General features: G+C 33.5%; 2 protein-coding genes across 2 annotated transcripts; both read left to right on the plus strand.

Moving 5' to 3' along the window:
* Nucleotides 1–2,973: 2,973 nt before the first annotated feature.
* LOC149557149 (protein AGENET DOMAIN (AGD)-CONTAINING P1-like) lies at nucleotides 2,974–3,414 on the plus strand. Its single transcript, XM_089830114.1, has one exon. The coding sequence runs from the start codon at nucleotides 2,974–2,976 to the stop codon at nucleotides 3,412–3,414; it is 441 nt and encodes a 146-aa protein (XP_089686240.1).
* Nucleotides 3,415–12,073: 8,659 nt separating this feature from the next.
* LOC149557150 (peroxidase 65-like) lies at nucleotides 12,074–15,160 on the plus strand. The gene is made up of 3 exons (XM_089831862.1): nucleotides 12,074–12,971; nucleotides 13,057–13,251; nucleotides 14,491–15,160. Exons 1-3 carry the CDS (start codon nucleotides 12,762–12,764, stop codon nucleotides 15,055–15,057), a joined length of 972 nt encoding a protein of 323 aa, XP_089687988.1. The 5' UTR covers nucleotides 12,074–12,761; the 3' UTR covers nucleotides 15,058–15,160.
* Nucleotides 15,161–16,582: the final 1,422 nt, after the last annotated feature.

The raw sequence follows: 16,582 nt of genomic DNA on the forward strand, positions 1-16,582 counted from the left end.
ACATTAACACTTGGGGAAGGTTTTGCAAATAGGGTGGCATGCAAAGTGAGTTTAACCATGGAGGAAACTCTCTAGTTAAGCAAGCTTGAGCTAGACTAGTATTGGGATGAGTGACATCTTGACGCTTCACCTTTGTGAACATCATTGATATCTAATAAGTGCTAAGTTTTCCATTCATTCTCATAAAAGATAGATTAGTGTGAACTTACTACTAATGAAATATAGAAATATAGAAATATCATCACGCCTAATAATTTCTAATAAAGTTACACAACTCTAATTAAATATGCAAATTTGAACAATTATCGTCACACATAAAATATTTGAATAAAGTTTTAATTACCATATAATGATAATAATAATAATAATAATACTAATTTCTAAAGATCGTTGTCTAAGGGTAGTTGGCTGGGGGATACAAATATGACTGTTATTCATTTACCAATAATTAAGTTGAGAGGATTTCTACAATGAGAGCATTCATCAATGTAAATATTTCAGTATTTTAAAAAAATTTGACGTTCATCTGATTGTTTCTATCATGTCTAGCTCTGCTGGCAGGAATGGAAGTCATGTGCGTTTCTGTTCAACTCGTGTGCGTTTCAATTAAAGTCGTGTGCATTTTAGTCATTTTTCTTCATCAATTGCTCCAAATTCCAATGGTTTGCCAGTAGTAAATATATGTGAGTTGAATCTGAACAGCTACAGGTGTAAAATAGAAAATTGTTGATTATCTACCACTGGCGTTTCACTTTTATCTGATGCTGATTACGTTTTACAAAGAAAACATATTCACCCACGTTCTGTGAAGTGCTATGTTTGTGAACAATAAATCTTTATTAAATTAAATTCAGCAAATGAGAGGCGAACTGTTTCTTTTTGGTCAGTTACAGGACTGGGAAGAAAGACTAGGTTATATATATTATGGTGTACCTCTATATTTGTATTGTTGAAGCGGAGCAATTGCTTGGGAAGAGGCCAAGAGTGCAGAAGTCGACAACAAACAGGTACCCACTGCTTCTTTTTTACTTCAGTTTCTTTCTCAAATCTTTGTCTATGTTCCTACACTTTGAAAGCAATATTACACAGAGCATTCATTTGTATGGGAGAGGCTTTGGCTCTGCATGTTTTGAATAAAGCGTAAGCTAAGGATGATTGATTAAATGCGCTTTGTATTGATATTGTAAATGAAGAGTAAAAAATAGTTGTGGGAGGCAGCCGTGTGCCGCTTGATAATAATTTGGAGCCATAGAATAGTAGGCAAACCGAATCATTCTCTTTCTTCTGGCCCCAAATCCATGATCGTGTGCTTGCAATCATATACACAACAGCCTATAAACACGTTGTTCAAAATGTGTATGATCTTCTGACACTTTGAGAGTTTACAGCCTATGATACATTGATTTAGTAAACCCAGCAACCAAAAATGTCATACAACAATTATAAGTTAAATTAGCATACTGAAGATATTGTTTAAAGACCATGTAAATAAAATTTGGGACTCTATAGGAAAAAAATTAGCTTGTCTTCAGCAGTGAGCAAGAACACAGTCTACAGGATACCTTATCTGCTGTTACAGCAGTCCTACTCCTATAGAATGCTTGATAGTTAACGAAATCGAGCAACAGAGTATTTCATTCATCACAAGTCTCCACTACTGGTCTGAGGGATCCACAACGAATACTTACCTACGTTCTCTTCTTTTCTTTAGTTGATGTCATGCTATCATTTCAAAATCATTGTTTCTAAATATAATATTAGATTTACAATTTTTTTAGAAATATTACAAATATTAGATTTAGTTATTGTTTAGAAACATTAGATTTAAAAATATTAGATTTTGTTATTTTTTTAGAAATATTAGATTTAGTTCACATTTTAATAGTTTGTGAATTGCCATAAGATGATAAAGTGATGTTTATATTTATATATTTAAATGTTATTCACATCTCCTCCAAATCTTACTTTTATTTTAGGAAAGATCAATCTTTTATATTCTTTTCTTTAGTTGATGTCATGCTATCATTTCAAAATCATTGTTTCTAAATATAATATTAGATTTACAATTTTTTTAGAAATATTACAAATATTAGATTTAGTTATTGTTTAGAAACATTAGATTTAAAAATATTAGATTTTGTTATTTTTTTAGAAATATTAGATTTAGTTCACATTTTAATAGTTTGTGAATTGCCATAAGGTGATAAAGTGATGTTTATATTTATATATTTAAATGTTATTCACATCTCCTCCAAATCTTACTTTTATTTTAGGAAAGATCAATCTTTTATATTCTTTTCTTTAGTTGATGTCATGCTATCATTTCAAAATCATTGTTTCTCAATATAATATTAGATTTATAATATTTTTAGAAATATTAGATTTAGTTCACATTTTAATAATTTGTGAATTGACAAGGTGATAAAGTGATGTTTATATTTCTATATTTAAATGTTATTCACATCTCCTCCAAATCTTACTTTTATTTTAGAAAAGATCAATCTTTTATATTCTTTTCTTTAGTTGATGTCATGCTATCATTTCAAAATCGTTGTTTCTAAATATAATATTAGATTTACAATTTTTTTAGAAATATTACAAATATTAGATTTAGTTATTGTTTAGAAACATTAGATTTAAAAATATTAAATTTTGTAATTTTTTAGAAATATTAGATTTAGTTCACATTTTAATAGTTTGTCTTATAAGTTAGATTTAATTCATTCCATTTTTAAAATTCTATTTATAATTGTGTAATTTACTATATTTTTCAATTACGAGACTCCAACTTCGCAAAAAAACTAATATAAACTTAATAATTTTTCTATTACTTTTGTTACATTCTATGTTTTGAAAATATATTTTCATAATATGAATATTATAAACTCTCTTTACTATTAACAATGATATTTATGTTATGATTTTAACAAGTAAAGTTTTCTATTGTTTTAACTATTCAAAAAGGTATAAGACATGGATGTGCATATAGCGATGAAGGTTGAAGTGTCATCTAATGAGAATGGTTTTGAGGGTGCTTGGTTTGAAGCAACTGTCATAGGACGTGTTCGTAATACTACACAAACCAAGTATTATGTTCGATATAAACATTTCATAACTGATGAAGTGGTTCCAGAGCCCCTTGTTGAAGAGGTCTTTCCTGCATATATTCGTCCAATTCCACCTCAAGTACCATTGCCTTCAATTATAGAAGCTGACCTTCGTGTTGAAGTACTACAAAATGATTGTTGGCAAAGAGGAGTGATTGTTGATACATTTGAGTCACCTCTTAGCGTGAAAGAGTTAGATGAAGTATATTTCCCTGATACTCATACTCTACTTCCATTTGTATACTCCCAATTACAACTAGCACAAGAATGGGTTGGAGGACAACGGATTCCAGCACAATCATATTGAACAACTCACAATATTTTTTGTATTGAGATTAACTACTTGATAGATAATTTTGAGTTCTCTTTTGTCTTTGAACTGAAAACTACTATTTGAAGTATTCCTAAATCACTCACTATTTCCTTTTCTATTAAAATCAAATACGTTTGAAATCCATTCAACTACTTCTTAAATAATGTACTTATTTTCAACTTTGTTTTCTATATTTACTTAGTAAATAAATTTTTTTTGTTGGATATTTAATTTGATTATTCTATCGTTTAGTAAAATTAAATTTGTATGTTATTTTATTTCTATTTATCTTCATTCCCATATGTATAAATTAAATAAATAAAAAGTAATTAAATTTCTATGTAAGTTGATTATTATTTTTTTAAGCTAAAATTTCTAATGTCTTTCATAATTTTATATAGATCATAAATAATAAAATGGATGTTGACCAAAGTGAATCTGAAATAACTATTGGTAGCCCACTTCTTCAAGATGCTTCTATTGAATTAGATGGAAATGATGAAACCTATTTGGATAGATTGGGAAGAGTCATTGCAGAGTGTTGCAAAATAATGGTCAATGAAATGCATGGCGCAAGCCTAAATGTTCGAGATGTGCAAGATCTTCAAATCCTACAAATGGAAGACTATACAAAGCTGATTCTTGAGGCATGGAGGAAAGGAGTCCAATTTTGTGAATATATGAAAGACATGCGTTATGATGAGGAATATAAGGAAGGAGAAAATTCTAATTTCCTAACTGAAGAATTCCAAGTGTCTCTACACCACTGTAATGAAATCTTGCTCTAATGAAATAATAAACCACTCTACTATTTTTGCATTAATAATTTGGAATTTTTTTTCTATACAATCCATGTTTAATGGGTATGGATTCTTACGAAAATTGAAGATATGTATCTAGATAAAAGGGTTTTTAGTATTTCATTTATCTATGTATGTAGTTCTTCTATGGAGAAAACTTTCATTTCATCATTTAAGAACTCCAAGTGTTTCTACACCACTGCAATAAATTCTTGCTCTTTTGAAATAGTGAACCAGTCTAATATTTTGGAGTTACAATGTTTAAGGAAATTTTGTTTCTATATACTTTGTCTTTAAAGGGTATCGATTCTTAGATAAATTAAATATATGTTTCTATATAAATGGGAGTTTAGTATTTTATATATTTATGTATGCATTTCTGCTATGGAGAAAATATCTTTCTTATATTACTTTTACAATTCTTCAATATTTCGTAATAAATTAAATATCACCATATTTTTTATCCCTGATGTTTGTTGTCAACATAAATTTCAAGATATTTCTCATTAATTGAAGAATTTTTTCACTTTATAGCTATGAGTCTATCAGCACCAAATTTTCAATCTGATGACGAAAGGAGAGAATATCAAATAGAGCAACAGAGGGCGTATCAGAGAGAATATCAAAGGGAATATCGAAGACGTTGGAGAGAACAAATGACAGAAGATCAAAGACAAGATGAAAGAAGGAGGAGTAATGAACTCCAAAGACAAAATTATGGTAGACGAAGGGCACAACTATCAGTACAAGAATTAGAATCTGAAAATAGAGATCAACAAAATAGTAATAGAAGTTGTCGTCAAAGAACATCCGATGGAGTATCACATTCTAAGATACAAGGAAGACATCAAGTGGATTTACAGCTCAATGAGAGGTATAATCAACCCTTGGCTACAAATATGCAATTGGATCTTCAAAATGAAGTATCAAGGACAGTTGAACGTGTTCCTGAAACACCCCACCATACAACTCAAGTTGGGATAAATTCAGCTAGACAAGGTAATGTAGAAAATGCACAAAATCCAAATGGAAATCTCGGTGATAATTTCTATAGATTCCAAATGCAGTTTTGCCAAAAATTGGATAGCTTAAGAATGCCAAACATGTGTTATATTTGTCAAGAATGCTATCTAGGAATGAAAGTGTCACGCACCTCTGAAGGTCCAGTGTGTAATAGATGCTAACAAGAGAGAGGAAATAACAGATTCTCAGCTTCAAATAATATGGACCCAAGACCTCAACCAGAGGAGCTTGCAAACTTGACACAAGTTGAGGAAATGTTAATTGCACGTGTCAGTCCCATATTGCAAGTAACACATGCAACTGGTGGCCAATTTAAGTACAAAGGACACACAATAAGTTTCCCACAAAACATAGATCATGTTTCAAACATATTGCCACATACAATAGATAAGTTGCCAATTATTATTGTTCAAAGGATAGATCAACATGGGACACAATATAACTTTACTGTTAATAGAGATCGTGTATACAAAGCACTCAAATACAAAGTAGAGCATGATAAATTTTACTCTGATGTTCAAATTAATGAAAATGCTCTCAATGATCTGCCCAAAAATAGAGATAAAAATGTTTTTCATAGATTGAAGACGGTGAATATGGAGTTTGATACAGATGCAAATGATATTGTTTTTCTGGGTCCAGTTATGGAGACAGATGAAGGGAATGTAATTGAGCACACAAAATCAATGGCTTCAAGACCTCCTAATGCACAAAAGGAAATGGAACTTATCCGTACATGGGTTAATAATCCTGATGCAAACCCAACATCATTGATAGATTGACCAAGTATTGGTGTGTCACCTATTAATGAGTATGTCACATCAGGATTATTGGATATGGCATTCCCAACACTATTTCCTAATGGTACCTGTGATTGGTTAGAACCACGGTTGCCACATGTATATCTTCATGAATTTGTAAAGCATCTTGTGCGATATAGGGATCATCATTTTGGCAAACATCCTAGATTTAGATATTTCATGAATAACATGATCATGAGACATCGTGCATAGAGTTCAACCTCTGTGTTTGTAAAGAGAAACTTTAAAGACATGCCAATCACCATCAATGAGTTGCGGCAACATATGAAAACTACACCTCACTCTAGATTGGCAAATAAATTGATGCGGTTTGGTACAACGCTAAGGGGAACAAGGTCATATTGGGAAAAATCTCATGCAGAATTGACAGATTTGCTTCATCAAATTGGTTGTCCTACAATATTTTTCACATTGAGTGCAACAGATATGTATTGGCCTAATTTACATGCTCTAATGCCAGGAACAATGTGAACTGATCCACGTGAAGCTCAAAATTGGCGTAGGCAAAATATAATTGATTATCCTCACATTGTGGCACACTATATGCACTTGAGACACTCTATGTTTAGAAAAGAGATTCTAGAAAATGGAATGAATGTCAAAGATTTTTGGTGTAGATATGAATGGCAACATAGGGGGTCCCCACATGTGCATGGATTCATATGGATCGAAGGGGCACCTAATATGGAGAACATTGACTGGTCAAATGAGGATGAACACAAAAGTGCTGAAAGATATTTTCATTCTATTGTTCATGCATGGAACCCTAGACAAGATCCTCAACAGCGAAATATACAGGTATGTTTATAAATATGTATTCTATGGTATAATTTGATATGACCTTATTTACTCATTCAACTTATTTTGAATTGTAGCCTTTCATGAATTTTCAACAACATCCATGTCTCAAAAACACGAGACAACTTGTAGAGGTCAATCTAGATCATGACTATGAGGAGATCCTAAATTGTGTAGAAAGACACACAATTTGTAAGGAGGGTGCATGTTTGCGGAAGAAAAGGGGGCATATGGTTTGCAGGTAATCATTTCATTACATTGCGATATTTAAACCAAAATTAGAAATTGGTCACTAGTGTCACATGACTAACTACATATATCTCTTATATTTATTATAGGTATAATGCACCTTGGCCATTAAACCTAGAGGGATCAAAATTATATGAAGACAAAGAAACAGGTGAAAAGAAATTTGAACCAGCTAGAAATGATGAAAGAGTCAACTCACATAATCGCTACATACTACAACTATGGAGAGCGAATATAGATTGGCAACCTGTTCTTTCCAAACATGCTGTAGTGAAATACATTGCGAAATATGCAACAAAAGCAGAGAAAAGCTTAGAAACATACCATCAAATGTTGATGCACCTCTCCAACATGGAAAACCCAGATGATTTAGCTGCATGTGCATATAGGAAACTTCTAACTGAGACAATTATAGAAAGAGACATTGGTGCTCAAGAAACATGTCATATGCTATTAGAGCTTCCATTGGTAGAGTGTAGTAGAAGATTTGTTAATCTAAATGTCTCCCATGAGGTCTTCAAACCTGTAACTATAAATAATGAAAATGAAAATGATGAAGAGAATACTGAAGAGCAAACAAAATATTTCATTGATGGGTACAAAAGAAGGCCCCTATGTATGAAAGTCGTCACATTAATTGATGCAGCAAGATCATGGATATATAATCCTAAAAGAAGAAGAGAGAATAAATGGGAGCCAAGGGACAAAGCAACAATAGTCAGAGTCTTTCCTAGATTTGTATCTATACCTTCACATGAATTAGCTAAATGGGTTAACTTTTGTTTATCAGAATTATTGCTCTACAAGCCATTCCGTGATATAGAACAAGATATTGGCCATGATGATGATGACATCATAAAAAACTGGGAGACATTTAATTACATTCCTTGGCATGTTCAACGAACTATGGTGACGGGCAATGATAAAAACCCAAGTGATTCTGACACCGAAGACAATAACAATGTTCAAAGAAATACAACAGAACATGAATGGGAAATTATATCTAGGTTGCATCGTGGTCAAAACATAGAGTGCTTAGAAATAGACATGTTGGGGAGAAGAGACATTGACAAACATACAAATTGGTCTATTGATTATAAGGGAGAAGAGTACACTACTACAACAATCAATTTTATAGGTAATGTGAAGAATCATGGTTGTCTAATATATGATGACATTCCCCAATGCATCAACTACATGACCCTTGGTGACAAACAGAAAAAGGCAGTTGACATTATTATGACACACTATCATAGAAATCAGAATGTGGAGCCATTGCTCATGATAATTCAAGGAACAAAAGGTACTGAAAAGTCATATAATTGGTGCAATTAGTCAATCTCTTCAAAATGCAACAATGCCCTCTCTATCTCCCCTTCTATTACTTGCACCAACAGGAGTCGCAACATTCAACATAGGAGCTTCTACAGTTCATTCAAAATTAAAAATACCAATACAAGGTTTTTGTCAATTAGAAGGAACAAGACTCACTAGTTTTCAAGAAGAAATGGCACATATCAAGTATATCTTGATTGATGAAATGAGCTTCATTGGTCAAAACATGGTGGAGAACATTGACTCTCGACTTCGACAAGCATTCCCACAAAATGCAAATATTAGCTTTGGAGGTAAAAGGCTTCACTTTTCCTCATTAACAAGTGTAGCATGTATAAAATATAGACTATTATGTTACTAAAATGTAATTACAAATTAATCATTTTGACATAAATATTTTCATTCTTATATTTCAGGTGTATCTATAATTTTGGTGGGAGATTTGGGCCAGCTTCCTCCAGTTGGTGACAGACCAACATATGACAATAATAGAAGGGCAAAGTTGATATGGCAAGAATTCAAGATTGTTGTTACTTTGGACAAGATATTCAAACAAGATGGGGAGAATGAGGATCAACAAAGATTTCACCAACTTTTGATGAATGTAAGAGATGCAAACCCACAGATTGATGATTGGAGGTTGCTAATGACAAGAACCCCTATCAACATAGATCTTCCAACAAATTTACAGTTTGAAAATTATGTCCATCTATTCTCAACAAATGAAAATGTTCATAGTCATAATAATAAAATGTTGCATTCATTGAAGTATCCTGTTGCATGTAGTGTTGCGACAAAAGCACGACATGGTAATGCATTGGAAGATTATTCAAATGATGAGCTTGATCTGGAATTGCTACTTTGTAAGGATGCAAGGGTCATGCTAACTTCTAATCTATGGGTACAAGCAGGTCTTGTAAATGGATCTTTGGGGTATGTTCAAAATATAGTCTACAAACAAGGAAGCACTCCACCTGAACCTCCAATATATGTGATGGTTGAGTTTGACAACTATTCTGGACTACCATTTGAAGACCATCATCCAAAAACAATTCCAATAACACCAATACAGAAGGGTACAACACTTCAATTGCCTTTAAGATTGGCATGGGCATTGACTATACATAAATCTTAGGGTTTAACTCTTCCAAAAGCGACAATTAATATAGGACCAAGAGAAAGAACATGATTGACATTTGTGGCAATTTCTCGTGTTAAATCTTTACAGTGTCTAAGAATAATGCCTCCATTCACGTATGATCGCTATGAGAAAATGAAAAAAGGTAGACAAGTTGCCAAGTGCAAGGATGAAGAAAATAGACTTAAGTTGTTGGAAGAGAATTGATGTAATATTTTTATTTTTAATACTTTGTCCAATGCAATTACAATTTTGATTTGCCACTTTAATATTTTGTAATTTTTATTATATTTACTATACTATTATATGATTGTAGTATTTAATAAAGTTTTCGTGTACTTGTATACTACTACAAATCACATTTCAAATGTTTCAAATACATGTTTTCACATCCATAAATATATAAATAGACTTTTAATATACCCTTGTAATTTTTTTTTAGTATCCTTAAATTAAAGAAAATGATCACTTATTTTCTTATGCCTTTATAAGTTTGTATCACACTATGTCAAATAATTTTTTTCAAGACAAAAAATACTAACATTTTAAAAATGTGTGTCAAAATATGAATTTGATCAAATATATTTTATGTTTATTTCATGTAAAATACCTTAGTTTAAATATTATGGTTACTATCCTTGATTCAACATTTCTTTCCTTTTTGAAAAAAAAAAAAACATATTCTTTATCATGTTTTAATGATATAATTTTTTTTCATAATTTCCATGCAGCTTACGAAGATGTCAAACAAATTACGTTTGGAATGGGCTTACCGGTGGTTATGAGACTTTCATCATAGACTTCCACAAAATGCCATCCTTTGTATAGAGGAGTTGAGTGTTCGGTATTGGATAAGGGATAGAATGACCAATCGAATTATAAACAATGGACCAAGGAACAATCAATTAAAATTTTATAACTATGCTCTGTACTTCAACTTCCACTATGCCACAAAAGCGAAGATGAACTTAGATGTCACATTTCATCACCTACAGATCGAGGTTGTAGACTTTTGCAGATAGCCAGAAGCTTTGTATCGTGAGATCCGTGATCTTTATCTTGCAAGATGTATTTATCAAATTATCATTGCCCCAACAGTAAATTTCAGGAAGCACACTCTCTCTGATGAGCTCAGTATAAAGTTTATGAAATTTCTTAAAGGAGAATCTAAAATTAGCTATCACAAGGGTCCACTCGAAGAATGGTTGATAGCTACTCTTAATAAACTGATATATTTATGGATTCGATTGTGTAAAGATTTTTTACCATCAACGTTTCGAATCACACCAAGTGATCCATCATCAGGATGAAGAGAGCAAGACATCCTGATGATGGATCACTTGGTGTGATTCGAAACGTTGATGGTAAAAAATCTTTACACAATCGAATCTAGAAATATATCAGTTTATTTGCTATGGATTGTGGAAATTTAATCTCTTTAATAAGCTACTCTTAATTTTGGTTACACAATCACATTCACAATACATCAAGTCATTCCATCTTTCAGGTTGTTGCATGCAAATTATGGCATACCTACATTATTTCACTTAAAGTCTACTCTATCAATTAAAGTACGAAAAATTCTTCATGGAAATGTAGAGTTATTGCCAGTCAATCCATGGTTGAGAAAGTAAAAATATTCTACATATTATTTCTCAACGTATTGTCAACATTTTGAGCAATACTATTTTTTATTATACCCAATTTTATAATAGCTATTAAATATTACATTATTAAGTTTTCTGATGGACTATGTCTTCATTTCTTTCAATGATTATTAAGTATTTTTTTATTACACATGTTTGTAGAAAAATTTCTATATTGCTTCAATATGCTTCAACTATTTAATTATTAAGTTTTTTGATGGACTCTGTCATCATTTCTTTCAATGATTATTAAGTATTTTTTTATTACACATATTTGTACAAAAATTTCTATATTGCTTCAATGTCCTTCAATTCTTTAGCAATACTATGTATAACATTTCTTCGCTTTTTATAACATTAAATAAATATCTATATGATTTTAAAATACCTTTTTAAATTACTATTATTATTTTTTCTCTATGCAAATTTTTAAAATTAATATATATAAAATATATTGAAATCATAATAATATTAAATATCTATTAATACAAAAATTTCATAACATATTTAACTATAATGAATTATAATTTAAAAAATAATGTCTTTCATTTTGCATCGCGAGTGCTATTAGCTTATATATATTATATATATATATATATATATAATAAGCTGAGAGATATCCTTCTCGAGACGCCTATTTTCATAATCTCACTCAGTGCAATAGGCGCCTCGAGAAGGATATCTCTTGACTTATTTTATATATATATATATAATATAAGCTAGTTGATAGATCTTCTAAAACACCGTTATTATTATTTCTTAAACCATTTTTAATATATATTTATTATTTTATTTTAGACACATTCTCTAATACTTATACCTCAAACAATCAAACTGTATACTAATAATTAAAATAAAATTGTCTCCATTTTCATCACAAATTTCTATCATGTCGAGATCTAAAAGTGGGCACGTCATAAGTAGTCAACATTTAAGTATTAATTTTACACTGAGCGTTCCAAGTATCCGCCATGTTTTGGAGCTTCGATTCCAAGCAATGCTTCTCTGTCACCCATAAATTTAATGGCGGCCATTCATTCACGGAAGAAATTATTACGTGGGAATGGCTGCCCGAATAACCGGCTCACGAACTAACGCCTCCCCCTGACACCTTTTTCACTACTCTTTTAATATCTTTTTTACAAATTCCAAGATTGTTTCCGTTTCCGTTTACTGTTGAGCTTTTCCAGAAAGAAGGCCCACTGAAAATGTGCTGTACCGCTGTTGTTTTTTAACCAAAATGGTGACCGCGTAGGTTTCGAAGTGTAGCGCTTTTAAAAAATTTACACAGAATTTGGGCCGGAAATACAGGCTGGATTTGAGCTGTGATTATGATGATGATGTAGGCGTGTGATGAAGACGTGAGCACATGGACGCGCGCTTCTTTACTCACCTGCCTTTGTTATTTAGCTCAATATCTCCTGGGTAGCTTTTTCTGGCCTATTTGCATCATCTCATTTTGTGAGGTCCTTACCCCCTGTCTCTACATTGTTGGAATCAGGTTTAGTTTGGTCTGGTTCGAATTGGAACAATGATAATGTATCTGTGGGTGGGTTTGGCAATGGCCTTGACAATGTTCAGATTCGGAGGGGTGGATGCAGAGCTTTCAGTAGATTACTATAGAGTGACATGTCCTCAGGTTGAGGATATCGTAAAGGGGGAAATCTCTCGCAAGCAGGCTGCGAATCCTGCTACTGCAGCAGGGCTTCTCCGCATCTTCTTCCATGACTGCTTTATGGATGTGAGTTTTGGGGTGTTTGAAATTTGATGGTTTGTAGGGTGAGATTTGTGAGAAACTAACCGGATTTTTGGGGTTTTTGGTTCAGGGGTGCGATGCATCAGTGCTGATAGCTTCGACTGCAGAGCACAAGGTGGAGAGGGATGCGGATATAAATTTGTCCTTGTCCGGAGACGGATTCGATGCCGTCAGCCGAGCGAAGATCGCCGTTGAAGCGCAGTGCCCGGGCATTGTCTCTTGCGCGGACATCATGGCTATTGCAACCAGGGATGTTCTGAATCTGGTAATACACAGTCCCAGTCATTTGTTGATTTGTATTGTTACTAGTTGTGGAATGCTTTTTGATTGTTTACAGAGTATTTCGTCATTGGAGAAGATTCGCAGCCACTGCTTTGAAATGTGCCCTTTGTCTAGTTAGCACGGTGCGATTTTATCTGTTCTATCACGTTTTTATTAGATTTGTCAGCTAGATTTGTAGGGATTGATACGAGATCGAGTTTATATCGGTTTCACAGGCTCAGTCGAATACTCTGACATATCGGAGGACAAGGGATGGTTCCTGATATAGAAGATCATAGGGAGATAAGTAGTCAAGATCAAACATCCAACTTGGAATCTGCAGTAATGCCACACCTCTTTTTCCTGGGTTATCTAGGTACACTGCAGTTATTTTGAAAAGTTTCTCCAATAGAGACCAGCTGTAGGGAACCTGCGGTTTAGAAGCAAACTTTAAACAACGCTCTGTGTAGCCGTGCTTAAATTTACTATTATCCTTGAAAATTAGCGGCTCGTTAATAATTATTTTTTAATACGGACACTTACTTGAGGAAGCTTAAATGAGGTCCACCTGCATGTGAAACCTAGGAGTCGCAGAATTGGTTAAAAAGGAAGAAGCTGTTGGATGCTTTCCGGTGAAATGGACCTACGGTTTAATTTTTTTGAGCAGACAGAAGAAGGGGTTTAGAGTGACATGTTACACCATCCGTCAAGATTCATATTTTTCATGATTGGATCAGTCCGATCCTTGGATAGTTTTGCTGGAATTGACCCTGTTTAACAGAAGGCTTCTGGAATACTTGCATACCAACTCAACATGTTTCTATCTACTAATGGCAGACATGCCGATACCTATATAGTCCAATCAAATTCACTTTGTTGGAATGGATCCCAGTTTAGCAGGAGGCTTCTGGAATGGATGCATACCTACTCAACTGAAAGAAACAGATGCCGATATCAATGTAGTCAAATTGAATTACTAAAAACTGTCACTCAGAACTGTTAAGCGGGGCGGAATGTGTGAGAGAAGATTGGTTTTGGGTCGTCAAGTTATGCTTTGCATTTTCTAGTAATTTTGTGTTATCATTTTTTTAATTGCTCCAAATGACTGAAATTCTATATATTGAACCATAGGGACAGAAAAAAATCTCCTTATGCACTTCCATACGGGGTTTTTACGTGCCAAATTGATGGCCTATATAATTTCTGCATATTGATATAATTTTTGGTTTATGGCTATGAGCAGGTTGGGGGACCATATTATGATGTGAAGAAGGGCCGGAGGGACAGCCTTGTTTCAGATGCATGGCGAGTGAATGGAAACCTTCCGCTCGCCACCATGAGTGTCGATGAGCTTAATACCATGTTTGCTGCCAGGGGTTTCAATCAGACCGAAATGACGGCTCTCTCAGGGGCCCACTCGATTGGCTTCTCTCATTGCAAGGAGTTCATGGCCAGAATCTACAATGCTAATCCCACGGAACAAACCATTGATTCTGAGTACGCACAGGGCCTGCAAAAGGTCTGCCCAAAGGAAAACACTGATCCCAACATGGCTGCCTTTAATGATGTTCTTTCTCCCAATAAGTTTGATAATGTTTTCTATCAGAGTCTGAGCAAGCAGCTTGGCCTTCTTGCCTCAGATCAGATTTTGTACACAGATCCACGGACGAGGGGTGTAGTGAACTATTATGCCTCTAGCCAGGGGGCCTTCTTTGATGCATTTGCAGCTGCCATGGATAAATTGGGTAGTTTGAATGTCAAGACAGGATTTGAGGGAGAGATCAGGCGGAAGTGTGAGGCTTTCAATTGATCCTTGACCTTTTCTGTATACATATTTATTTATAACTTGTACATTGCATTATTTTTGACTTGATGGACAATAAGAGCATTTCTCATATGGTAGAATTGTTGCAGGGCTTTGCGATATTCATGAATTTTCAACTTTATTGACTGCTTTTCTATATTTACTTTGATCAATATTTTTCAAATTTGCTCTGTATGATAACTGGCATGTGCTGATGTTAAGGAATTTGTGTACTGTGCTTATTGAGTCTAAAAGGCAAATTAGATATTGCCTTGAGCAGTAAATTACCTTCAACTTTTCAAACATTAGAACCTTGACTTTTCAAACACTGGCACAGTTGAAGTTAAATTAAGTAATAACCATCCTCTGTTCTGCAGTTTGAAAATGAGTCTGAATATATGGCTGTCTAGCAACAAGGCTAGTTAAAGACCTTTTCCGCAATCCATTATACTGTTATTTCTGGAAATGATTGTGTTTTCTTTTTTGCATCAACATTTATCACACTCTATGATCCATCATTAGAATGAAAAAGCTGAAAGAAAAATGGATAGATTGCAGTACCAGAAACCAATAACAAGAGGGGATTGAGAAAAAAGAGAAGCACAAGAATCAAGGCATGGAAGAAAAGAAATAACAAAAACTAAAACTAAAGAAAACAAGGGTATGAATAATGCCTGCAAGAATAAAATCATGAAATGCAGAAAGATAAAAAGTCTACGACACTATATCTATATAATAGATTCAAGACACAAAAACAACAACAGGAATACAAGGACAGCAGGGTTGAAATCTGCCCAAATGCCCAAGATTTCCCTTGTCATGGAAACCTTTTGAGATTTGATGCCTGACTTACCTATTTATTGAAAATTGGTTATGGTTAATGATTGCTAAACATTTTATAGAATTTGCATTACATTCCTACAGAGCATGAGATGTCGTGGACCAAAGCAAAATGAATTTGATGATCTCAAAAATTCCTATGCAACAGGCAAATAAATTTAGTAGACCTTACTTAATTTCAAAGTTTTATGGACCTTAGGAGCACTTGTCAATGGAAAGCCCAACTAAATAAGATCTTATTTTGATGAGATTGGGGTTTTGGATGGCTGAGGTGGAAACTGGGGTTGCATTGAGGTTGACAGCATGTTTTAAAATATGAGAGCTAGGATTAGAAACCCAGCATCAGAAACAATGAGACACCTATTTCATGTAGCAAATGCTTGCTTCTTTGCAAACAAGTCAACAAAAATATCCAAAGGTATCACTTCTCAACTTCTAATAACCTTATGAGTGCTTGTCAATGGACAACCTAACTAAACAGGATCTTATTTTGATGAAATTGGGATTTTGAATGGTTGGTTGAAGTTGGATGGTAGGGCTTCAATGAGGTTGATGGTCTGTTATGAGAGATAGTGTGACAAATCCAGCCTCGTAAGAATAAGGAGTATCTGAAATATCCAGGGGACCTTATGAGCACTTTTCAAGGGACAGATCAATCAAACGAGACTCAGATCTTGTGGCAATTGTTATT

The sequence above is a fragment of the Cupressus sempervirens genome, chromosome 5 (genome assembly GCF_028749045.1).
Source record: "Cupressus sempervirens isolate cs-2001-9-10 chromosome 5, ASM2874904v1, whole genome shotgun sequence".
NCBI classification, from domain to species: domain Eukaryota; kingdom Viridiplantae; phylum Streptophyta; class Pinopsida; order Cupressales; family Cupressaceae; genus Cupressus; species Cupressus sempervirens.